We start from the raw sequence: 26,007 nt of genomic DNA, 5'->3' as shown, positions 1-26,007 counted from the left end.
TCTTTCCACTGAGCCACGTTGCTTCTCTAAGTCACTTCCCTTCTCTGGGCCTCAGTGACCTCATCTGTAAAATGGGGATGAAGACTGGGAGTCCCACGTGGGACCACCTGATGACCCTGGATCTCCCCCAGCGCTTAGAACAGTGCCGGGCACACAGTAAGCACTTCCCAAATAGCAACATTATTATTCCTCGGGGCTCGGGAGAGTGAGCTGTAACCAGAAAGGGTCCCATTCCCTGCCCAAGGGGAGGCCCCACAGGAAATCCAGAGAAGGGTCATCTTGTCCTAAACCCTCAACGGGCCCCAAGGGAAAAGGAGGGCCAGGGCGCCCCCTCGCGGGCCCGGACGCCCACGGCAACACCCGGAGCCCGGAGGCGGACAAGGGAAGACCCGGAGCGCGGATCCAGGAGGCGGAGGCGGCCACGGGAAACCGCGGAGCGCGGAGTCCGGAGCCGGAGCGCGGGGCTGGTCGGGCACAGGGGAGGAGGTCGGGCCCGCCCGGCCCGGGCCACGGGGGGGCGCTCGCGCACGGCCTGGCCGTTTAACGCTTCCCTGCGGGGACCCGCCCTCACACCCTCCTCTTCAACCTCCTCCTCTTCCTCCTCCTCCTCCTCCTCTTCCTCCTCCTCCTCATCACCAGCCTCCTCCTCCTCTTCCTCAGTCCCTTCCTCCTCCTCCTCCTCCTCCTCCTCCTCCTCATCAGCCTCCTCTTCATAAGCCTCCTCCTCCTCCTTCCTCCTCCTCCTCCTTCTCCTCATCAGCCTCCTCCTCTTCCTCTTCAGCTCTTTCCTCCTCCTCATCAGCCTCCTCCTCCTCTTTAGCCTCCTCCTCTTCGGCCTCCTCCTCAACCTCCATCTCAGCCTTTTCCTCAACCTCCACCTTCACCTCAGCCTCCTCTTCAGCCTCTATCTCAGCCCCTTCCTCAGCCTCCACCTTCACCTCAGCCTCCACCTTCACCTCATCCTCCTCAGCCTCCTCCTCAGCCTCCATCTCAGCCTCCACCTTCACCTTGGCATCCTCAGCCTCTTCCTCAGCCCCCCTCCTCAGCCTCCCCCTCAGCCTCCCCCTCAGCCTCCCCCTCAGCCTCCCCCTCAGCCTCCTCCTGCCCCAGGGCCACCCTAAGAGGGCTCGAAGGCCGAGGGGTCCGCCCCATCCTCCCTGACGGGGACCGCGGCTTCAGGCTGGGAAGGCAAGCGGCAGCCTCCCTCCCCTCCATCTGCCTCCCTCCGCCTCCCCTCCCACTTCATTCTGAAGCGGTAGGTTGGGCCGGGCCCCCGGGGAGGCTGAGGCAGAGGTTGCAGGGTGGGGGGTGTGGGCCTGAGCTAAAGGCTGCGGGATGAGGGGCAGGGGAGCTTAGGGAGGCTACGACCTGAAGGATGGAAGGCCGAGGTGGAGGCCCAGGCCTAGGACTTGTGGGGCTCAATTAGAGGCTGCAGGATAGTGGACGTGGGGCTGAGTTAGAGGCTGCAGGATGGAGGATGTGGGGCTGAATTAGAGGTTCCAGGATGATGAACATGGCGCTGAATTAGAGGTTGCAGGATGGAAGATGTGGGGCTGAGTTAGAGGCTGCAGGATGGAGGATGTGGGGCTGAGGTAGAGGCTGCAGAATGGTGGATGGGCTGCAGTAGAGACTGAGTTAGAGGCTGCAGGATGGAGGATGTGGGGCTGAATTAGAGGGGGGCTGAGTTAGAAGCTGCAGGATGGAGGATGTGGGGCTGAGTTAGAAGCTGCAGGATGGAGGATGTGGGGCTGAGGTAGAGGCTGAAAGATGATGAATGTAGTGCTGAATTAGAGGTTGCAGGATGGTGGACATGGGACTGAATTAGAGGCTCCAGGATGGTGGACATGGGGCTGAATTAGAGGCTGCAGGATGGAGGATGCGGGGCTGAGGTAGACGCTCCAGGATGATGAACGTGGCGCTGAATTAGAGGTTGCAGGATGGTGGATGTGGGGCTGAGTTAAAGGCTGCAGGATGGTGGACGGACTGGGGTAGAGACAGCAGGATGGAGGACATGGGCCTGAGATAGAGGCTGCAGGATGGAGGACGTGGGGCTGAGGTAGAGGCGGCAGGATGGAGGACGTGGGGCTGAGGTAGAGGCGGCAGGATGGAGGACGTGGGGCTGAGGTAGAGGCTGCAGGATGGAGGACGTGGGGCTGAGGTAGAGGCTCCAGGATGATGGACATGGCGCTGAATTAGAGGCTGCAGAATGGTGGAGGGGTTGAGGTAGAGACAGCGGGATGGGGGACGTGAGCCTGAGGTAGAGGCTGCGGGACGGAGGACGCGGGGCCAAGGTAGAGGCTGTAGGATGGTGGACGGAACCGAAGTAGAGGCAGCGGGATGGGGGACGTGGGGATGAGTTAGAGGCTGCAGGATGGAGGACATGGGGATGAGTTAGAGGCTGCAGGATGGGGGACGAAACTGAGGTAGAGGCTGAGGGATGGAGGACATGGGGCTGAGTCAGAGGCTGTGGGGTAGAGGCTGTGGCCTGAGGTGGACACTACGGGATAGAGGCCGTGGAGCTGAGGTAGTGGCTGCGGAACAGGGGACGTGGGCCTGAGCTAGAGGTTCCTGCTTATGAGAAGCATCGTGGCTTAGCGGATAGAGCACGGGCCTGGGAGTCAGAAGGATCCGGGTTCGAATTCCGGCTGTGCCACGTGTCTGCTGTGTCATCTTGGGCAAGTCACTTACCTTCTCTGGGCCTCAGCTACCACCCCCGTAAAATGGGGATTGAGATGGTGAGCCCCATGTGGGACAGGGACTGTGGCCAACCCGATTAACTCCTATCGTCTCTAGCACTTAGAACGGTGCTTGGTACGTTGTAGGTGCTTATCAAGTACCATAATTATTAGTAGTAGTAGCATCAGAGGCGGTGAGATAGGGGTGTGAGGCTGAGATATAGGCTGTGGAATCATGTGGAGGGTCTCTGAAGGACAGGAAGGAGCTCCAGTGTCCCATCTATTCTATCCTATGGGCCCTGAAGAAGGAAGTTGTAGTGTGGAGTGCGGGGGACTTCGGGTCAGTAGGATAAATTGTCTGAAGGTGCTGCTCAAGGGTTGGCGTGGGGAGAGGGTCCTCACTCTGGGGTGTGCAAATGGTAGGAATGGATAGCCTGCTAGTTATTATTTACGTGTGAAATAACTCTCCCAGAAAGTCTAAAAACTACCTTAATATCTCAATTTTCTCTGTGCCTTTGGCACAGCTGTTATTCATAATGCTCACAGGCTAACATATACGTCGGAAATTTGGGGTAAAGCTAAATGATGGTAGAGGGACTTCAAGGAATCTTAGTTCCTGGCTAAACTTAACTGCCCCCGAATTTATCTCTCCCCCCTCCAAGACACATTCTTCCTACTAACATCTCCGTGGCTCAGTGGAAAGAGCACGGGTTTTGGAGTCAGAGGTCGTGGGTTTGAATCCCAGCTCTGCCATTTGTCAGCTGTGAGACTGTGGGCAAGTCACTTAACTTCTCTGGGCCTCAGTTACCTCATCTGTAAAATGGGGATTAAGACTGTGAGCCCCATGTGGGACAACCTGATTCCCCTGTGTCTACCCCAGCGCTTAGAACAGTGCTCTGCACAAAGTAAGCGCTTAACAAATACCAACATTATTATCTCCGCATCTCTGCACACTACTTCTTGGACTTCTGTAATTACATCGTTTTACTTACTGTACAGTTTGAGAACATCTTCCCTCTGTGAATTCTTTTATGTCTATCTCCCCCATTAGACTGAGAAGCAGGGTGTCCAAGTGGAAAGAACACATGCCTGAGAGTCAAGGGACCTGAGTTCTATTCCCAGCTCTGCCACCTGTCTTCTGTGTGACCTTGGGCCAGTCACTTAACTTTGTGCCTCAGTTATCTCATCGGTAAAACGGGGATTGACCGTGAGCCCCCTCTGGGCCATGGAGTTGTGTCCAGCCTGATATCTTGTATGTGCCTGGCGCATACTAAGCACTTCCAAATGCCAAAAATAGAAAGCTCCTTGTCCATAGGTCTTTCATTTAACTTTCCTAAGCACTTGGTATAGTGCTTGGCACACCGTAGATGCTCAGTAATTACTAGTGATTGATTTCCCACCTTGTGAAGTTGGGTCGATAGTTAAATGCGAGTACACTGATTTTTTCTCCACATTTCATTGTTGGTAGAAGCAGCATAGTTTAGTGGATAGAACACGAGCTTGGGAGTCAGAAGGCCCTGGGTTCTAATGCTGGCTCTGCCACGGGTCTGCTGTGTGACACTGGGCAAGTCACTTCACTTCTCTGGGCCTCAACTCTCCTGCAAAATGGGGATTAAGGGTTTGAGCCCCATGTGGGACAGGGACTGTGTCCAACCTGATTAACTCCTATCTACCCCAGCACTTAGAACAGTGTTTGCACATAGTAAGTGCTTAACAAGTACCTATTATTAGTATTATGATCCTATCCTGCTGTTGGTAGTTCAGAAGAACTCTTTTTAGGATATTTCCAGCAGAGAACAGCGAGCTGTCCTGGTAGCTACCCCACCCTGATTTTTCACCCAACTTCTTGATATTGTGGGGGCATATGTGAGATCGCATCACATCTCCCCAGTGTTACTACAGTGTAATCTTTCAGCTTTATTTTCAACATGGTGATGAAACTGGCAGTTTTGACATCCTGTGGCATCTCTTCTGTGTCGGGATCGAGACTGGTTAACAGAGAGTTTACACTACCTTGCTACAGTGGAGTAGTGTTTTTTGCTACCATAGAACAGCAGAAATGAGTCATAATATAAATATTTTAAGTGAATGATGGAAACTTTTGTAAGATTATGTCAATATAGAAACAGTTTAAAATTTGGTAAATATTCCTTGGCTTTTAAATAAAAGATGTTATTTTAACTATCTAGTGACAAATTCTTTGGGACCTTACTCGAGATATTCGTTTCCTATATATAGATTTGCTTCTTGGAATTAAATTATGGGAGATTGTGTTTTTTTGTTGGTAATAATCTTAATTCGGAATGTTGTGTTCCATGAATATTCTGGAAAGTTTGAGGATTCGGCTTGCTATTTTGGCTACAGAATAAAAGTAATGTAGCCTCCTTCAAATGGACTGAGCCAAAGAGTCTCACTCTAACAAAGTTCTCAAGACTCGATTATTTTATATCCTTGTGGAATTAGAGAAGTAGTGTCGCGTAGATTGTGAGCCCCAAATGGAACATGGACTGTCTCCAAGCTGATTTGCGTGTATCTACCCCAGCGTTTAGTACAATGCCTGGCACATAGTAAGCACTTCACATATGCAATAAAAAATACCCAACTGATGGCTGAAAAATAATAGAATGATATATTCTTCTCTCACACAATCTCTGTTTTCCTTTGCAACTTCACAGCCATGTACATGACCAACTTCTTACACATGCATATACACTCTTATACCCAACATATTAAAAAAAAAAAAGATTCCTATCTCCCTGTGATAATAGTTCTGGACAGGATCAAGGGAGAGAGAAGTGGGATGATAGAGGGAGCATAAGAGCCTCTAGAGCACTGAGTCCCAGAGAAAAGTCCATTACCCCTTTATGTTCATCAGAGGGTCATCTTCTTCTGCCAGGACTGAGCAGATGTTGCATGGGCAAGGAGGAGGCCCAAGCATTGGACCTTGGTGCATACACATTTGGGTGGCTAGAAAGCCTGATTAATAGACAATTTCTCTGAAGCAAGTCATTTAATTTTTTGGTTGCAACTTTAAAACGAGTAGCACTGTGTGCACTCACACCTTGATTTCCATGAATAAGGGGGGGCTAAATAATCGCATTGTTTCTTAATAGTATGGAATTTAAACATCTTTGTGATAATGGACATCAGGAAAATGATTGGCAAAACGCTTCAGCCTGCAAGACCACTTCGCCATCCATCTTCCTCCCAAGGTGAGTCATCTAGTATCATTTCTTTAGTGAGTCGATTAATGGATTGATGCTGCCTGGTCCAGATCAATTTATGTTTACTGCTACCTCATGAAAATGAATTTAAAAAATCACATTCTGTTCCATGTCTAATGCCCTTAATCTAAAATAGTAACAAAAGTAAGCTAAATCTGAATTTAGCACAACTTCATTATGTTCTGGCTATGACGGGTAATCTCTCGATATGAGATCCTAGAGTATTTTTCAATCATCCAAAACTTGAAAGCTGAATATAGTATTGAAGGTATGTGCTTTGCAAACAGTGTGGAAGAACTTGTCAATCTAACATTGGTTCATCCGTTTTCCCCTGCCTGGATGTGATCTCTCTGTCAGTAACATCAGCTTTAATGCAAAGGACAGTGATAAAGTACAGTGTGTGTATTTGCATATATCTACATCTGCCGATATAGATTTAGGTAGCTATTTGTTCGCGTGATGATCAAAGATTTTGTTCAAGTGAACAAATGTGTCTGAAAGAAGATAGTACACCCTGCAGTTCCTTCTGCACTCTGCACGTGCTATACTATTTTTCTTCTATTATTGACCTACGTATGGCCCATGGTGTTCTTTTTTATTCTGCCTCTTGGCTATTTTATAATGTCTATTCTTATTCTCAAAGCATTGCTATATTCTGATCACCATCCTCAAGATTCTGTCAACTCCTAAATTTCTATGCCAGATCACCCCTTACCGAATTGGCTGAGACTGGAAACATGCTGAGCTCCTGGCAGCTTGGGCATTCAGTCATTCATTCAATCGTATTTATTGAGCACTTGCTGTGTGCAGGGCACTGTACTAAGTGCTTGAGAGAGTACAATATAACAATAAAAAGGCCCATCACCTGCCCACAATGAGCTCCTAAGAGCACCAGGGCTTTGGGGCAGCCATAACCAGGCCTCAGCGCCCCAGATGTTATGTGTCAGGATGGCTCACTGTTTGGAAATCCCGAGAAATGGGCTAATTCCAGGCCCCACTAGGTTCTAAAAGATTCTGGATGGAGTTCTGGAAATCCTAGCAAAGTCCAACATTCTCTGGGATTCCGTGCAAGGTCAGTTGAACCCTGAGGAACTCCTGAAATGTGCTTATCCTCCAAGAGGTCCTTGTACTGGGAGCTGGGTCCATTCCAATCCAAATCTCCTCAGGACACTTTTCCTCAGGCCACTGTACGGGTCAGGGATGCTACTGGGACCCAATCTGCCTAAAATCCTCAGTGATGGAAATGGACCAGTGCAGCGCTGGTTTACCACTGCAGTGTTTTACCCTCTACCCCAATCTCATCTGTTCACCACTGTCTTCCAGGAGTCCAGAGAACTCTGGTACAAAACTGTCATCTGCAGAGCAATACTATTCCAAACACTATTTATTCAATAATATTTATTGAGTACTTACTACGTACAGAGGACTGTACTAAGCTCTTGGAATGTACAGTTCGGCAACAGATAGAGACAATCCCTGCCCAATGACAGGCTCACAGTCTAATCTGGGGAGACAGAAGGCAGAGCAAAACAGAACGAAACAAAAACAAGACAATATTATCATGATGAATAGAATGAAGGGGATGTACACCTCATTAACAAAATAGAGTAATAAATAATATATACAAATGTTCACAGTGCTGAGGGGAGGGGAAGGGGGAGGAGCAGAGAATGGGGTAGGGAGGGGAGGGGGAGCAGAGGGAAAGGAGGCTCAGCTGAGGGGAGGTGAAGGGGGAAGAGCAGAGGGAGGAGGGGGAGCAGAGGGAAAAGGGGAGAGCTCAGTCTGGGAAGTCCTCTTAGAGGAGGTGAGCTTTCAGTAGGGCTTTGAAGAGGGGAAGAGAGCTAGTTTGGTGGAGGTGAGGAGGGATGGCATTCCAGGACAGTGGGAGGACATGGCCCAGGGGTCAACAGCAGGATAGGAGAGAAAGGGGGATGGTGAGGAGGTGAGCAGTGGCAGAGGAGTGGAGTATATGGGCTGGGCAGGAGAAAGAGAGAAGGGCTGTGAGGTAGGAGGGGGCAAGGTGATGGAGAGCCTTGAAGCCAAGAGTGAGGAGTTTTTCTTTCTTGTGGAGGTTGATAGGCAACCACTGGAGGTTTTTAAGAAAGGGAGTGACATGCCCAGAGCGTTTCTGTAGGAAAATGATCCGGGCAGCTAAATGAAGAATAGACTGGAGTGGGGAGAGACAGGAGGAAGGGAGATCTGAGAGGAGGCTGACACAATCATCCAGCCAGGATATTATGAGAGCTTGTAGCAGCACGATAGCCGTTTGGATGGAGAGGAAAGGGTGGATCTCGGCAATGTTGTGAAGGTGAGAGCGGCAGGCGTTGGTGACGGAGTGGATGAGTGGGGTGAATGAGAGAGCTGAGTCAAGGATGACACCAAGGTTGCAGGCTTGTGAGATGGGAAGGATGGTAGTGCCGTCCACAGTGACAGGGAAGTCAGGAAGAGGACAGAGTTTGGGAGGGAAGATAAGGAGCTCAGTCTTGGCCATGTTGAGTTTTAGGTGGCGAGCAGATATCCAGGTGGAGATGTCCTAGAAGCAGGAGGAGATGATACGAGCCTGAACGGAGGAGGAGAGATCAGGGGAGGAGATGTAGATCTGGGTGTCATCGGCATAGAGATGATAGTTGAAGCTGTGGGAGCGAATGAGTTCAACAAGGGAGTGAATACAGATGGAGACAGAAGAGGGCCAAGAACTGACCCTTGAGGAACCCCTACAGTTAGAGGAAGGGAAGGGGAGGAGGAGCCCACAAAAGAGACCAAGAATGAATGGCCAGAGAGATAAGAGAAGAACGGGGAGAGGACAGAGTCCATGAAGCCAAGGTGAGATAAGGTTTGGAGGAGAGGGGGATGGTCCACAGTATCAAAGGCAGCTGAGAGGTGGAGAAGGATTAGGATAGTGTAGGAGCCACTGAATTTGGCAAGAAGGAGGTCATGGGTGACCTTTGAGAGGGCAGTTTTGGTGGAATGGAAGGGACGGAAGCCAGATTGGAGTGGGTCCAGGAGAGAGTTGGAATTGCGGAATTCAAGGCAGCAAGTGTAGACGACTCATTCTAGGACTTTGGAAAGGAAGGGCAGGAGGGAGATAGGATGATAACTGGAAGGGGAAGTGGGGTCGAGAGAGGGTTTTCCTAGGATGGGGGAGACATGGGCATGTTTGAAGGCAGAGCGGAAGAAGCCATAGGAGAGTGAGTAGTTAAAGATGGAAGTTAGGAAGGGGAGGGGGGAAGGGGTGATAGTTTTTATAAGGTGAGCGGGAATGGAGTCCAAAGCATAAGTGGGGGGGGGGGGGGTGACACTTGGAGGAGGGAGGAGATGTCCTCTGAGGATACTGCTGGGAAGAATGGGAAAGTAGGGGAGAGGGTTGAGAGCTGAGGGGAGGATGGAGAAGGGAGAGGGGTGACTTTGGGGAGCTCAGACTTGATTGTGTTAATTTTCGTGATGAAGGAGGTGGCCAGATCATTGGGGATGAGGGATGGGGGGGAGGAACAGGGGGCCTGAGGAGAGAGTTAAATGTCCTAAAGACACTATCATCAAGTGGGGGAGGGGGCAACCAAAAGTCAACCTTTTCTTCCTTCTGGCCTTGACCGCCTTGCCTGTTTCCTTCAAGACCCATTCAAACCTCAGCTGATTTGGGTGCCAGCTGAACCCCCATCCTCTGGATATAGACCATATTTGTTCTTCAGGCATTGATTTGATGTAAGTCAGCTATGTCAATAGGTTTTGTATCAAGGAGAGTTATAGGCTCTTCCGACTTCATTCAGTTATACTTATTGAGCGCTTACTGTGTGCAGAGCACTGTACTAAGCACTTGAAAAGTACAATTTGGCAACAAACAGAGACAATCCCTACCCAACAACGAGCTCACGGTCTAGAAATATGGCCCTCTGCTCTAGAAATATGGCCCTCTGCTCAAAAGAGATGAGAATCCCATTTTAAAATAACTGCAGAGAAGGAGAATCCCCAGTTTGTTTTTTTAGGGAACAATCCAAGTGTTTAACAGCCCCCCCGAGAGTAAATTCTTTTTATAGATTTAATGATGATGGATGAGCCTCAGGCTTGACAATTCAGAACTGAGAATCTGCTCAAAGGAACAAATTTAAATGCTAGTGGATTGCCCAGCACCCTTCACACTGTCCCTTCCCTATCAGTTAGGTCACGCTGAGGCAAACAGGGCAATGAGTAGGTTAAAATGCAGGAATGCAGCACACTGCTAAGTGCTCACGTAGGTATGTTTGGTTTTTTAATGTGCGGGATTCACTTATGGCCTAAATGACCACGAATAGTGTCCATAATATGCCATAGCATGATGCTGTGATCTTTGCTGCCAGATTTTTCAGAATTCCTACTGGGCCTGTCTATCTCAGAACACCGCAGGTGATTTTTTGATCAAAAACCTTTACTGCTAATGGCATAGCTCAGCAGACAGCACCAGGATTAGAGCCTCATTATTATTAATATTACTCTCGATAATACTAGTAATAACAATATTAGTATATATTGTTATACTAGTATAACAATATTAGTATAATATAGAGTGCTTTTATTTTTCCAGAGCTTTCATATATCTTTTATCCTATTTAATCTTCACAATATTCATCTAAACTATGGAGAGGCAGGTATTCTTATCCCCCTTTTACAGATAAGGAAATGAAGGAACAGGTTAAGTGACTTGCCTAAGGTCACTCAGCAGGTAAGTGACAGACCTGGGACCAGAACTCAGGTCTCCTCCCATTCTCTGTTACTGTTAAGACAGCTTAGTGTTAAGATAGCTTCCTCTTCTGGAGGTTAGTAACAACTAACTCCCATTTTTTTCTCTAATTCATAATCAAAGGAATGAAAAGATCATGTAATTTACTGAAGTGCTTAGTATATCATCAGCATTCTAGTATTATCATCAATGCTTAAGATAGGTAACTGATTGAAATCATCAGTTGAGTTTTCTTAATATGCTTTCAGAATCAACATTCAATTTTAACTATCAAAATGAATACCCACCTAGCACTCAAGTTTTACAAAGTGGAGTTAACATGGTAAGCATTTAACATTTTTAAAAGAATAAACTGCATTTTAAAATGGAATCTCTTCAGGCAATAAACAGTCCAAAATCATTGTTTCTAAAAATCGGGCAGAATGTACTCTCCCCAGCACTCTGCACGGTGCTCTACACAGAGCAAATGTCCAGTAAATATTGTTGACAAATACCAGTGGTAGAATTGATTATTCATTCAGTTATTCAGTGGTATTTATTGAGTGTTTACAGTGTGCAGAGCACTGTACTAAGCGTTTGTGAGAGTACAATAGAACAGTAAACACATTCCCCTGCCCACAACGTGTAAAAGAATTTACTTCAGTAATTTCAAGAGATCCATCTACTCAAATAGATCAACCAAGGTGGAAGATTGAAACTATTACAGTGAGTTTTTTTAAATGCACTCACCTTCAAGTATGAACAGACTGATGAAATTCTCTGTATTGGGACATTAAGCTTGGGTTCCACTTTTGCTTTCTGCCTTTTAAAATGGTGTCAGTCCTTTAACTATTGGTGACCATTTCAGATTAAATAATTCTCTCTCCAAACTTAACAGTTAGGTTTAGTTATTAAACTCTGAAGATTTTTTTTTCTGGTTAAAAAAAATAGTTACTGTGAAACTTGTACCTAAAACTAGTTTTTGTGGATTTTTCTCTCGCTTTCTTCTAAAAAGTCACTCTAGCTGAGTTTTTCTGGTATTTGGTGTCTCAGATTTATGAGAAATAAAAATTTGGCCCTTGCCATCCATTAAAGGTTACTTCTACTGTATTTTACTCTCCCAAGTGCTCAATAAATTCAACTGATTGGTTTTAAGCAAGTATTAAGCTTGCCATATCCTTATTTGTAGATTTTAGGCTGGGTCATTCCAGCCCCTATTCTCTCACCAACAATGTCCAGACCAGGTTAAAGTTTTCCATTTGGGACATATCAAAATCTTTGGCAACCTCTGGCTTAGAAATAGCAGCCAAAAGAAGTAGCCACCAATCTCAAAAGCCCAGTCAGACAAGTGCAGAAAAACGGGGTTCTGAATGGAAAACAGCTTGAAGAGTGGACTAAAGAAAGTGATGCAGATTAGATGGTAAGTGCCTTGTAAAAAATCATTCTCATGCTAGTCTGATGTTCTTCAACTCATTTTTAGAGATTATTAGGAACTTTTGGATTTTAGAAACTTTTGGGTACATGTAAGATATTTTAATATTTTCAGATTTCTAAAAGTGCACCACTTTTTCTTTGTTCAGCAGTGTAAGACTAATTGGGTGCAAACCTTCCCTCCAGATCTTAACAACCCTCAACCGAGTCAAACTCCAGTGAAAAAAGGTAAATGTCCTCCATATTGGCCACAACACTGAGGGGTAAAATAGGTACATTAAGATAAAGATCACTGTACTCTTAGAAGCCAAATGAAATTGAAAGTTCTATACTCTCCTTTCTTCTCTGAATTCAGGGTAGTGGCCATTTTTTATTGACAATGTCATAGAATGACTGTATTTTACTTAAAAAAAAATGGGATCTTAGAAAGATATTGGATAATTGACAACATTATCACATGGCTTACTGGAAAGAGCACGTGCTTGGGAGGCAGAGGACAAGGGTTCTAATCCCAGCTCTGCCACTTGTGTGACTTTGGGCAAGTTACTTAACTTCTCTGTGCCTCAGCTTGTCTGTAAAATGGGGATTAAGACTGTGAGTCCCATGTAGTACAACCTGATTTCCTTGTATCTACCCCAGCACTTAGAACTATGCTTGACACATAGTAAGCGCTTAACAAATACCATCATTATTATTATTATTTTGCCTTTTGGGGATTTTTACATGACTAACTGGGGATGTAGCTGGGAGAAAGTGAAGAATATCCCATTCTAAGCAACAAATCTTTTTTTCTCTGACGACAGGTCTCCTTCACTTTGCATTTACATTTTCTTATGAGAAAAGGCAGTGCAGTGTGATTCAGTGAAAGGGAACTTCATTTTACATAGACAAATGAAGTAAGAAACTTCCTTCTTCGGACCACAGAAACAGAAAAGATTTAACTAAATAAAACTGGGGTCTCTTTCTGCACACACCTCTTCCTCTAGGTTTGCCGCAGGTAGGCAAGGGAGGGAAAACTCTTCCAAAGTAAGGTGGAAAAATACAATTTTGACAACACTGCAAAATGTTGACTGCAGTGAGGTGTAGAGAATAGTTGTAAGAATCGGGCAGTTTTGAATCTAGAATGAGGGTATAGAAGAAATTTCTCTTGTCTTTGAAACTGATTTCTGTTTAGTGATAAAGGGGAAATCCACTGTGCTGGGAGTAAGTTCCTTAATTAACAGCAGTGACAAAAGTTCAGAGTATTGCTGCTCCACCTAAGGACATGGTTTATACTATTTTTAAAGTAATAATAATAATGTTGGTATTTCTAAGCACTGGGGTAGATACAGGGTAATCAGGTTGTCCCATGTGAGGCTCACAGTTTTCATCCCCATTTTACAGATGAGGTAACTGAGGCACAGAGAAGTTAAGTGACTTGCCCAAAGTCACACAGCTGACAAGTGGCAGATCCGGGAGTCAAACCCATGACCTCTGACTCCAAAGCCCAGGTTCTTTCCACTGAGCCACGCTGCTTCTCTCCAGGATAGCTGAAACCAAGGACACAAATCATGTTCATTTAGAACTTCCCATGCACTGTAAATTTTAGTATCAGGGAGGATCCAAGTATAATGCAGAATGAAAACAGACTAAAGCAAGGGAGGAATGAAGTGTTATAAAAATGATTTGCTCGGAAATGCATCAGCCCCATTAAATGTGTGTGCACTACGTCATTTTGGTTGGGACCTCAGCCTTTGCCTATGTCCAGGGGAATAGTTCTATATGGTGCTATTTTCAAATTGGAGTGGACACTCTGAAGACCTCCACCAATGCTCAGAGATCCCCTGCTGCTTTTTCCTGACTGTTTCCACTTCCGCAGCAGCAGCAGCACTGCTGAAGCAGCAGCTTGGCTCTCTATAAGTTCAGTCCTAGTGCTATGGGCCCAAGTTTCAAATCATGGCAGCACCTTGACTATGGTTCTTTTGGAGATCCTAAATACCAAGCCACTTTCTAACTCTCCTTCCTCCCTTGAATTCAGGACAGCAGCCATTTTTCACTGACAATGTTTGTCATAGAATGAACTTATTTACTTAAAAAAAAGTGGGATCTTAGAAAGATATTGGATAATTGACAATGTTCTATATGTTTAATATATTTTTAGAAAGAATTAAATACAGTAGAGATTTCCTGTTGAAGTTCGCAAATACTTCCATCTGTCAAAAGAAACCTGACTTCCTTCCTGATCATCCTGTTATACTTCCAAACCCAGTAAGCATTTTCTCTGCTAGGCATTAGTAGTAGTTATGTCTCATTTAATATAAAGGTGTCTTTGAGGACTACCACGTTTTTTCAGAAAAACTATTGTACACACAAAGGGGGCGGGGTGGGAGGAAGGCAGAGGTGTTTTCCTTCATAATTGAAGACGCCACTGAAAGTGAAATTCATCTAGGAGTTTGTATGCAGGCCCCGTAGATCTGAACACAATGTGCACCCACAAAGATAGTCTTTTGCAGTACTGTTACATTTGTTTCATTCATTCAGTGGTATTTATTGAGCGCTTACTGTGCAGAGCACTGAACTAAGCAATTCCAAGTCCTAATGTTCTTTTCTCTTCCATTTCCCTATCTGGATTCTTACACAGTTTCTGTTAGAAACAAGTTGTTGGCAAGGCACCATACTAGCCTATCTGTGGCAATATCACACAATAAATAGCAAATACCACTGACTGAAAATTGACTCCCAATATCAGTTGAGGTAAAGCATCTGGATCCTTAAACAGCTTCTGTTTGAAAAACGTTGATGGCAAGGCACCATACTGGCCTATCTGTGGCAATATCACACAGTAAACACTCAGCAAATATCATCGATTGATAATTGACTCCCAATTTCGGTTGAGATAAGGTATCTTGATTCTTACACAGCTTCTGTTTGAAAAAAGTTGATGGCAAGGCAGCATACTGGCCTATCTGTGACAATATCACACAATAAATACTCAGCAAATATCATCGATTGATAGTTGACTCCCTATTTCAGTTGAGATAAGGCATTATCTGATGCTTCCTTTTACCGCATCCTTACATTTCCTCTGTCTTCCATGTTTTTGATTATCCAATTTCAGCTTGCTTAGGGTAGCTATTTGGGCATATTTGAGTCACCCATGTCCACAGATGTGCCACCATGTTGGAGACTGACTTATTCTTAGAATTTTTTTGAGACCCTGCCTTGCCATTTGAAGTTGAGTATACCCCGTAAGTGATAATGCTGATGGGACTGCTCAAGGAGTCAAATGTGACCTCTGTTAAGAGTTCAGATCTCTCACTCACGGAGAAGTTAGGACAGCACTTCTGCTCTGGAGACTTTTTGTTTGGTCTGAAGTCTAATAAAGTGCTGTTCCCACACTCCATTTGACAGTCTCCCAAAGATATACTGGTCTTATTGTTTCAATTTCCTTCTTCCTTCATTAATGTCCCATCATTGGTCAATATACAGCTTAGGTAACAGAATTGTGTACCTGTGTTTACCTCTGGATTGCCAATGTAGGTTTTTGGTTGTATGTACACTTCTTCCTTGATATAGGCTGATATGTTATCTCAGTTTTCTTTAGTTTTATTGTCAGGCTGTCAAGCCTGGATGATTTGGCGATGCAGTTTACAGCACTTTGCATGGATGTGTGTCTCTAGGGTGCAGCCATCTCTGTAGAGCAATTCTTAAATAACTTTCTAGCATTTTGAATAATGCCTGAAGTCTATTGTAATTGGAAGAGTTTCCTAGAGGAGAAGAACATATTATAATACCTACATCCAGGCCTTACGACCTCTAGAAAGACTGCATAGAATAGGACCGGGCCCACTTTGCATCCGTGCTACAGCTCCCTATTGCAATAATGAGGAATATATTGGACAGGTCACGCCCCGCTCCGACCCAGCCAGCTATGTTCTCAGGAAGCAGGCTTAAGGCTCAGTGAACTTTTCTGGGCAACCAAATTTGCTAGTTTCCAGAGTTTATGAGAAGGTATTGTTCATTCATTCAGTTGTATTTATTGAGTGCTTACTGTGTGCAGATCACTGTACTAAATGCTTGGGAGAGTATTATGATCTTGATGCTGCTCTCCTCATTTTTCCTATATCTGATAAGCTCCAAAGATCACATCTGTTGTGTTACATTGTGATTCTAGGAGTGTTTAGGTGATGACATTTTTCAGCAACCGATTCAGAACTCCCAATTCAGGAATACTGTGGTAAGGATCATGCTGGCAATGGAGAGGATTGAGCTGTCTCGCTGATTGCCTTAATCTGATCGTTCCCCTTTCTTCCTGAAGGTAGTAATCATGGTGATATCTTTGGGATTCTGCAGCATTTCCTCAGTGTTTCATTTGTGTAAAGAGTTTGTGTGTTTCAAGGGGGGTGCACCCCTATTCTTGTAGTGCTCATTGAGTATATCATTGAGCCCAAGCGCTTCCATGCTTTGCTGCAGTGATTTCGTTCAAGCACTGGAACTAGTCCTATGTTTCCATGTTTTGAAGGTGTGTTGGGGAGAATGTTGAATGCTGCTGCCATCTCTGTGGGATTCCCTTCTTGTCTGGGATGAATCTGGAGCCATAAGTCTTTAATGATGTGAAAATGTTCTTGGTTTCGTGGTAGACTGCCGTCAAACTAATTTGGCTGAAATTCTGAGGGCCCAACTCTGCCCCAACAGCTGGGTTTGTTTCAGGGGAAAATCACTGCCTGAGCACTGACCACATCTCTGACCTTCTTCACATTATCTCTTATATGTTTTATCCATGGTTCACTTTATTGCCATTTTTGCTCCTTCAACAGATTTTCCTCCTATTAAATTATATAGGGATATGGTTGCAGACTAGCTTTTATGTATTATTCCTTTTGATCTTATGTGAAGTTTGAGTTAGAAACTTCCTGGTATTTTCAGTGGTAGTCTCCCTTGAAGGGAGCGTAAGACTTTCAACTTATTCAGCCATGCCTAAGGCACAGAACTGAGTTCTAAGGACGATGTGGAAAATTGTATCTACCTATTTGGGGGTATTGTATTTGATAAAGCCTCATGATTTTGGGGTGTTTTTCTGATCTCAGAGTAAGGCAGTGACATCACATGCAGTTGGTAGCATTTGCTTGTTTGGTGTTCTAGACTCATTTGTATCTATATAATAGTGCTATGCGTTAAGCACTTAGTATGCACCAGTCACTGTATTAAGCACTGGGATAGATAAGGTATAATCTGATCAGAGGCCGCCCCTGTCCCACAGAGGACGGGGGAAAATGTATTTAATTCCCCATTTTGCAGATGAGAAAATTGAGGCACAGAGTAGTCATGGCACACAATAGGTGAGTGTCAGAGCCAAATTAAAATCAAATCCTCCAACTCTGTGGTCTGTGATCTTTTCACCAGCCATGCTGATTCACTCTATGTGATGGGGCATGAATTAGATCAAGATGGTTTATACTGGAAGGAAATAGGTATGTTCCCCAGTCAGGAAGAGTGAGCCTCCTTTCTCCACTTCTAGATTCTCCTTTAACAAAAAATAGCTCAGAGGAGGATCAGCTGTCTACTGGCTGAGGTGCCAAGCTAATAGAAGACTCTCTGTGTTCCTATTTATGTTCCAAAAGACAGCCCTGAGTCCTTAAGAGTGTGCTCTGGAGAATCTAGACTGTAAGTTAATTGTAGGCTGGGAAAGTGTCTGTTATACTGTACTCTCCCAAACGCTTAGTACAGTGCTATGCAAACAGTGTCAATAAATCCGACTGACTCACTGAGAATCTTAAAGGTATGTGCTCCCCTCTCATCTCTGGCCGGGTCCTTGGAGCTAGCAAGCATAGAGGGATTCTGTTTGGCAGGCTTTCCTCCTAAATGAGGGAGAAAGAAGGACAGCGGTTCTTCCACGCTCAGTGTTTGTGTGTCACCATTGGCTTCCACAGCTCTCTACCCTCTCCTCCCTCCCTATGTAGGAGACAGAATCAAACCGATGACCTTCTATGTCTATAAACTGCATGAGTAGGGTAGTCTTGGTGACTGGTACATCACTATATCTCTAAATTATTCTTGCTTTAGACTGATGAAATGCTTTAGTCATTATACCTGAGTTCCAATTATTTTAACCATTATTTGATAAAAATCTGTTGTGGACTACGATGAATATATATGAATATACCATCATTTTTAAGAAGGGTGGAAACTTAATTTCCTATTTCATGTGTTTCAGGAAAACAGTCAAAATATTTAAGTAGCATTGATGAAAATGCAAGCTTTGAAGATGAGGAATCACTCAGTTTGTATTTTGGAAAACCACAAATGAAGTGAATGTCGAAACAATAACTGCAATGGACTGAAAAAAAAATCTGATTGGTTTCATTTTAATGACTTACTATTTGACATTCTCCTCTAATGAGTAAGAAGTATTTTCAACTCTAAAGACCTCATTTTTCATCACCTTCGATTTTTGCTGCCTTAACACCTGCAGTATTTGGAGAATAAAATTAAAAAATAGTTCACTAACTATAACTTAGTAAAGTAGGAATACCAGTAGGTATTCCTGATTTGCATTTTGTTCGCTGTTTTTTCCTTCATCATTTGTAACACATTTGGAAATACAAGCTGTGTAACAGTAGCACACATTTTGTATTTCAGACTATATACAAAATACGCCTCTTACAGCATTCGAAATTGTAAAATGAAGTTCTTGTTTGCAGTATTCTTGTACATACCTAAGCAGGTTGGGCAAAATTTGATGCAGTAAATTTAGTGATATGAGGGACATGCCACTGACAGGAGGGGCTTTGTTGGAACCACTGACTATCGTTAAATGTTCAATTTCAAAATTCCCACAGATACTAGCCAAGGTTTTATTAGGTGGAAATCGTAATGATCCTGCAGGATGGAAAAGGGTAACTGAGAAAAAATGTGATCTATACAATATATTTAACTAAAAGTTAAAGTTTAAGTTAAACATTGAGAGTGTGCATTAATACGACATTTGCTTCCACCAGGGGGAAACAACTTTTAATATTTACATCTCACTTGATGTATAATATGTCAACCTTTTTATTCCTCTCTACAATTTTAGGAAAGAATATATGAATGATAGTTTGAAAACTCTTACCTCTTTGAAATGGTTCTTTAAGATTCTGGTGCAATAAACAAAAAACACCTGTTACTATTCCTGCTGCCAAAAGGTTAGCAAGTATAACAATGTTTTATTTATAGGCTTCCTGCTATGTGCAGGGTTCTTATTTTAACCTTGCATTGTTTTGTTATTGTACTTGGGAAGGGTGGGCATAATTACCAAAGTAGACCAAAGTTAACTGATGGGGGCAGCCTGCAGTGCTTGTGAGAAAAGTGGTACCCTCTCATCTCTGCTTCATGACTTTCCCCAAATTTGCCAGTACAGGGATGGCATTTGACAGATTTTAAAGCCCTTCTTCTCCAGGGATTGAGGCCAGTTATTCCCAAATCCCAGGATCATCCTGTAACGAGATCCTTGCTTCAGCCTTTTAATCTTGGCTTTTCATTCTTAATCCTCTTAACTTCCAGGAAAAAAGACCTGCATTTTAATTACAGAGAAGACACCTCATAACATTTCAACCAACAGACTAATCTATATAGCACCCTTTTTAAACTATAGATTGCTCTTGCAGCCAATTTCAACTTGAGTTCAGAATGCAAGACAAACGTTTCCACCTCTTCTCAAACCTATAATTTATTCAAGTCTTCTTTAGCTTGGATTTTATTTTGAAACCTCGCAGTTTCTATTAATCTGGAATCCAGGGAGCCTATTTCCCAAGGAGTTTATGGATAATATTCATTCAATCGTATTTATTGAGCACTTACTGTGTGCAGAGCACTGTACTAAGTACTTGATAATATGTTGTTGAAGGTAGAGCCCTTTGAGTACATGCTCATTAGGGTAAGCCAGAACAGAAGCCTCTATAATAAATACCATAGTTATTATTAAGTGCTTAGTATATGCTAAAGTCTGGAGATGATATAAGGTTATGAGATTGGACATAGTCCCTACTCCACTGGACAATTTATTTTATCCTCACTTTATAGATGAGGACACTGAGGCTGAAAGGTAAAGTGACTTGCCCAAAGCCACACAGCAGGCAAGTGATGGAGCTGGGATTAGTATCTCCCACTCCTAACTCCCATTTCCAAGCTGTTTCCATTAGGCTATGCTCTTCTCCTGATAATTCCTAAGAGGTAACATGGTGTAGAGGGAATTGTTTGGGTTTGGGAGTTAGGTGACTGGGTTCCTGCCCCAACTCCATCACTAGCCTGCTGTGTGACTTTGGGCAAATCATTTAACTTTTCAGTGTCAGTTTCCTCATCTGCAAAGTTATTTGGCAGTGTTTCAAATTAGCCAAACAGACAGAAACAGCCTTAAGGTAGTTATTTGGACTCAAATTTAATAAGCTGAAAATTTGAACGGTTGCTTCAACTTTCTGATTTTTAAATTTTAAAAGCTGTGATATTAAAATGCATTCCCCTGACATAACCAAACATTGTTTCATACTGAATCAGATTCTCCCAGTGCCTAATTCAGTGCTGCCCAACTGAAATCTTACACCATCCAGTGTGTGGTGACAAGTTCTGAAAGTAACCCAAACTTTTACTAAGCCAACACTGCAAATTTCACCCTGCAAGTGAACCCCAGTCTTGGCCTATCCTGGCACATGGCAGTGAAATCAAAGATGGCAGCACTGAAATCAGAGTGCTCTCAACCCCAAAAGATTAGGTAGTATTGCCTGGTTTACCGAGCATTTTAGAGTTCTCCACTGTGCCCTGAAAGAATGAATCCAACTTCTAAAAGAGTCTAATTAGGAATGACTAGTGCCCAAGGAAAATATGTCTCATTTTTGAATGGAATGGCTAGAGGTTTATTGCATTGATTTAATCCGTATACACTGATTTATTCCTATAGGTAATGAGGAAAATGCACAGATTTAGGGCCAATAGCTTTTTAAAACATGAAAAAGATCTCAGAATAGAATGTTCATTGGTAGGAGGAAAAAAATGAAGTTTAGTACTTGAAAATACTAATACCATACAGTTGTACATTACTGTTGAACTTTTATAGGATGTCAGTACAATATTAAGATGAACATCTGCCCAAAGAATAATAGCATAGTTATTTTATATATTATCTTGAGTTTTCTATCATAAATCATTCAAATATTTAGACCTAATGGGTAAATAAATTTCAATTTCCCTACAAACATTTTTCTCTGAGGAACTTAGAAGCTGGTCCTTCATGGCATAATATGAGAGCTTTACTGACGACACATTTAGCATGTACATTATCAGTAGAGAATATTTAAACTTGTAAATTTCATTGCACATAAAGTGGCACAACTAAGGAGACTGGAACACATATTTAACCACAAATAAAGGGGAGCAGATTCGACAAACGTTTAGTAGATTACTAGTACAGACGGGTTCACAATATGCTTTCTAAACACAAGCAATAGTTAAGTTGTTCTCTTGGCACCATAAGGAAACATTTAGTTGTTGTTCAGGACCCACCATGAAGCTGAAAAAAAAAACAGATTCTTTTAATAATGAGAACTGCTTCCTCTTTTCTGGCCTTTTCTTATCCACACTAAATATCCAGAAATCAACTATCCACCTTTCTTTGACTTATGAGAAATACTCAGCCGACCTTCAGCATAAGGGGTGTTATTTACACATATACTTAACCGAGGGCCAAGTCGGTCTATGCATTTTAAATCTTCTCAGTAATATTGATTTATTTCATCTAAACACAATTATAGCTAGATCTCCTACCTGAAGGGTTGTTGAGCAGTGGAATCCGATAAGCAACAGGACAAAACATGACCCTTGATCAGAAAGAAAAAAGTCGGGCAGCATTTGATTCACCTTCAGGTTTCCCACTTCCACAACCAGGATATGGGAGAGGGAACAAGGGGGGAAGAAAAAGCAGAGAAGAGGGGTATTGTACTGTCCCAAGCACTTAGTAAAGTGCTTAGTGTATATCGTTCACTGATTGAGAGGGAACTCTGAAGACACTGGTGGTTGCAGAAGCAAGGTGTGGGAAATAAAGGGGTTGTGAAGGAGTTGGGGAGAGATTATTTGAGCAGACCTATATGCCACATTCTGGGCACTGCCCAAAGATTGGTAGCTTTAGATTTAAATTATGCTTATTTTCAGAAAGCCCTATCCCCTAGTCCTAAGTATCAAGAGAAAAGAGAAACAGAGAACAGTGATTTCACTTTTTAATGACTGGGTGTGTAAGATCAAGGTTAGGTTTTAAGAGAGAAGTATCCACCCCAGCGCTAGGTACAAGTGCTTGCCACATAGTAAGCGCTTAACAAATACCATAATTATATTTAAGGTCATTTCAATGGCTGAAGGATAGGAGAATACAAAAACTATGGTATAGAAATGCTTTTCAAAAGGAATATCAAACAATAAAATTAGTTATTGTATGTTTTTTAGATGTAAAAAATGATAGTGGTTAATATGCATTACTTCTGCTCAACCTCACTTATTTTCAAATGGATTACATAAAATTGGTTTCTAAAACATCCTAATCCATATTCTGAATCTCAAGAGCCTGATTTTTCCAAGAATAATCAATTTTTGCTGTAAGAGACAATTGCCCTCTGTGTTACCTGAATGTCAGGGCAATTAGTGAGCAAGGAGAATCTTGGTTCATGAGATTTGAGGTTTACATTCAGTTGATTAAATTGCTTGATTTTTTTTTTTTGGAGCTCCAAGCTACTTCCGTGAATGAATGCTAAGGGTTCCTGAAAATAAGACCCTGCATTTCAAGGCTTTGTGGGCTAAAAACCTTATGCTAATTCAGGCAACCTAGGTTTTGGAGTCATTATTTACAGTCTTCCTGTTTTTCCTTCATAGATTTTTATACAAAATTTGTCAAAAGTAGTGCAGTGATTGCATAAAAATATATTTCCTTGAATCAGCCATAACCTTTTTCTAATTTAAAGAACCGGGCAAAAACGGTTATGGTAAAATACACTTGAAACAATCTCAAATGAGAAAAACTGACTGATGAAACAGAAAAAAAGTGCAAGAACAGCCTAATAACCACTTTATTTTTAGCTGCAGTGCAGGAGAGCAATACAGCTGTTGCCATGGTGAAAATTCACTCTAAGGAATATGGATTGGCCCGTAGGATATTTTAAAGCACACTATTGGTTTGGGAGACAGAAGTGTTTCTCCTCTCTCCTGATAACTTGGAATATTCACTGTGGAGGCTGAATGCAAATTGTTGTTATTTTTCTTAGGATAGCAAAACGTAACTAAGCACACTCATCGCCTGGCTATACATTCCACATAGAGAATAAAGGCATATATCTTGGATCCCTGGAAATCAGTCCTAACTCTCAAGGGATCAGATGTGGATCAATCCGAATGTTGACTCAGCTCTCTGAACTGTGCTACTATTCCTCCAGGACATTCATCCTGCTGATTCTTCAGTGCTTCCTCCTTCCCACTCCAACACCAGCTCCAAGATTCCTTCCACAAAGTCATGCCTCCTTTTCTCTCTAATTCAGGAGCCTTCATTCAAGGGGTTGGCAAAACATGACATTCTTATCCTGTGGTTCTTAGTATTCACAAGCCCCACCTTGGGACCACATCTCTTTACCCCTAGAAATGGAGTGTTTCTCCCTATCTACGAATTCGGTTAGTCATTGTAGAGGAAAATTCTCTGCCCTGCCAGTTTGTTTTTTTTCACTAGGTAGGCAAGGGGAGAGGAAGGACCTGGAAGCAAAGTTTATAGGCTGGTTCTCTGAGGCTGGGGAAACAGCTTGTTCCTTTAAGCAGTGGATAGTCCCAAATTGAGGTCTCATATCTAGGGGCTGTTGTGGGGGGATGATGGCAAGAATCCCAGTGACTAGAGTTTTCTGGAGTATTATCACATCCCCCCTTCTAGACTGCGAGCCCCTTGTGGGAAGGGATTGTCTCTTTTTCTTGCTGAATTATACCTCCCAAGTGCTTAGTACAGTGCTCTGCACACAGCAAGCGCTCAATAAATACGATTGAATGAATGAAAGAATCCCCAGGCTCCATTGGAATAAGTGGGAGTCCTATGGGGTTGTTGGCACCCAGCCTCTCTGCTGACCCTTTCCTAGTGATGCTGGATTCCTGGAACCTGTGGGATCAAGGAACCTCAGGTTAAGTTGCCTTCCTGGCTCTCTGTGTATATGTGTGTCTCTGTGTGAGAAATGGGAGCTCAGTAAGTAGCAGCCCCTTACAAAAGTGCTCCTTGTTCCTTAATCATGTGAAGGTGGGAAGGGGAGATTAAGAGAAAGAGACAAAAAAAAAAGAATTAAACAGGTGAGAAAAGGAGGGAAAAAGAGGATGAAATAGAAAAAACTAAAAGGGAAGGAAAAGGGATAGAGAAAAAAAAAGAGGCCAAAATGAAATGAAAGAGATGGAAAAGGAGAGAACCAGATCAGACAGATCAGAAGGGAAAGAGGATATACAATGGAAAAACAGAACAGCACCTTGGGAAAAAAGAAAGATCAGATGCAAATAAAAATGACAGGAAGAAAAAAGAAAATGCACTGGAGTAGGAGAAACTGGAAGAATGTGAAAATCTGGGTAAAGGTATGGGTTGGTAAGTAGATGGGAGGTCATGAGTGGGGAGGAACATCGGAGAATGGCCTGAGAAGCAAAGATGGTATTTGTTGAGTGCTTACAATGTGCCAGGCACTGTACTAAGTGCTGGGGTAGGGTGGGACACAGTCCCTGTTCCACAATGGGTTTACAATCTTAATCCCCATTTTACAGATGAGGTCACTGTGGCACAGAGAAGTGAAGTGACTCGCTCAAGGTCATGCAGGAGACTCATGGTAGAGCCAGGATTAGAATTCAGGCCCTTCTGACTCCCAGGCCTATGCTGTATCCACCAGACCACTATTTAGTGCTGCTTCTCTGTAGAAGTATAAGGGAAGGGTGGGAAGGCAGGTGCATAGTTTTGAGTGTTGAAGCAGCATGGCTTAGTGGAAAGCGCACGGGCTTGGGAGTCAGAGGTTGTGGGTTCTAATCTGGGCTCTGCCAATTAGCAGCTGTGTGACTTAGGGCAGGTCACTTGACTTCTCTGTACCTCAGTTACTTCATCTGTAAAATGGGGATTAAAACTGAGTCCCACGTGGGACAACCTGATTATCTTGTATCTACCCCAGCACTTAGAACAGTGCTTGGCACATAGTAAGTGCTTAACAAGTACCATCATTATTATTATTTAAAAGGGGAAGATGAAGAGAATGATTTGAAGCTGGGTCCTAGGAAAACAACCCCCTCTACAAGTCAAACCTGAGAATGACCTGGTTTAGTGAAAACTTTCCTGGTCTGCTTTGAGAAGGTAGTCCAACTTAGATGGGATGGCTCAGGGTTATGAAAAACTGGCATGAACTCTTAAGCTACCTGATGGTAACGATGGTACCAGCTAGTTCCCCCAAAATTTCAATATTTGGAAGAGACAGAGTCAGGTATATTCGTGTGGGACTATAGAAGCAGGCGTGACGCTCTGATTCTCCCCATTCCACCACATCCTGCACCTGATTCTCCTCCTAGATGATTTCACCTGCCTTTCAAGACTTCTTGAGTAAAATTAGACCTGGTAAAGAAGCACATCCCCATGCGAATAGGTAAAAATGCCTATCTGAGCAACATCTGAACTACTGGGAAAGTTGTGGTTTAGACTAGCAACCCTTGCCTGGCCCGATGAGGCTCATCCCTTCCAAATCATAACAACTGGTTTCTCATTTTACTTTTGCATCTTTCAACTTGTAAATTTAGCCTGTTTTCTATATCTTGTAGTTTTTGTTGATTTTTCTCTATGCCCATCCTTACTTTTGATGGCGACCCCTTGTCGTATTCCTCCCGGAGCTTAGTTAGGTGCAAAAATCTCCCCTATACCTGACTTCTCCTGGTTCTCTTCCTATCTCTCTGGCCACGTCTTCTCCATCTTTTGCCAGCTCCTCCTCTGCTTCCCAACCCCTAACCA

General features: G+C 43.5%; 2 protein-coding genes across 4 annotated transcripts in view; one reads left to right on the top strand and one right to left on the bottom strand.

Annotated features, from left to right (window-relative positions):
- The first annotated feature begins 822 nt into the window (after positions 1 to 822).
- C4H8orf88 (chromosome 4 C8orf88 homolog) lies at positions 823 to 19,109 on the top strand. 3 transcript variants are annotated; one of them, XM_029063660.2, is made up of 7 exons: positions 823 to 1,255; positions 5,789 to 5,887; positions 10,859 to 10,932; positions 12,173 to 12,248; positions 14,161 to 14,267; positions 16,174 to 16,236; positions 18,214 to 19,109. In XM_029063660.2, the coding sequence occupies exons 2-7, from the start codon at positions 5,815 to 5,817 to the stop codon at positions 18,232 to 18,234; spliced, it is 414 nt and encodes a 137-aa protein (XP_028919493.1). In that variant the 5' UTR covers positions 823 to 1,255; positions 5,789 to 5,814; the 3' UTR covers positions 18,235 to 19,109. The 3 variants fall into 3 exon arrangements, with proteins under 3 accessions (XP_028919493.1, XP_028919492.1, XP_028919494.1); XM_029063659.2 differs by having other exon boundaries at positions 825 to 1,255; positions 12,170 to 12,248; XM_029063661.2 differs by lacking the exon at positions 16,174 to 16,236 and having other exon boundaries at positions 828 to 1,255; positions 12,170 to 12,248.
- Positions 19,110 to 20,395: 1,286 nt separating this feature from the next.
- The window catches only part of NECAB1 (N-terminal EF-hand calcium binding protein 1), a 155,839-nt gene continuing 150,227 nt past the window's right edge, over positions 20,396 to 26,007 (bottom strand). Inside the window, exon 13 of the mRNA XM_029063658.2 lies at positions 20,396 to 21,540. Within this exon, the coding sequence (XP_028919491.1) occupies positions 21,512 to 21,540 (29 nt within the window). The 3' untranslated portion in view covers positions 20,396 to 21,511. The remainder of the gene's footprint in view (positions 21,541 to 26,007) is intronic.

Source organism: Ornithorhynchus anatinus, chromosome 4, assembly GCF_004115215.2.
Source record: "Ornithorhynchus anatinus isolate Pmale09 chromosome 4, mOrnAna1.pri.v4, whole genome shotgun sequence".
In the NCBI taxonomy this organism is placed as follows: domain Eukaryota; kingdom Metazoa; phylum Chordata; class Mammalia; order Monotremata; family Ornithorhynchidae; genus Ornithorhynchus; species Ornithorhynchus anatinus.
This window is presented reverse-complemented; position numbering and strand designations above follow the sequence as displayed.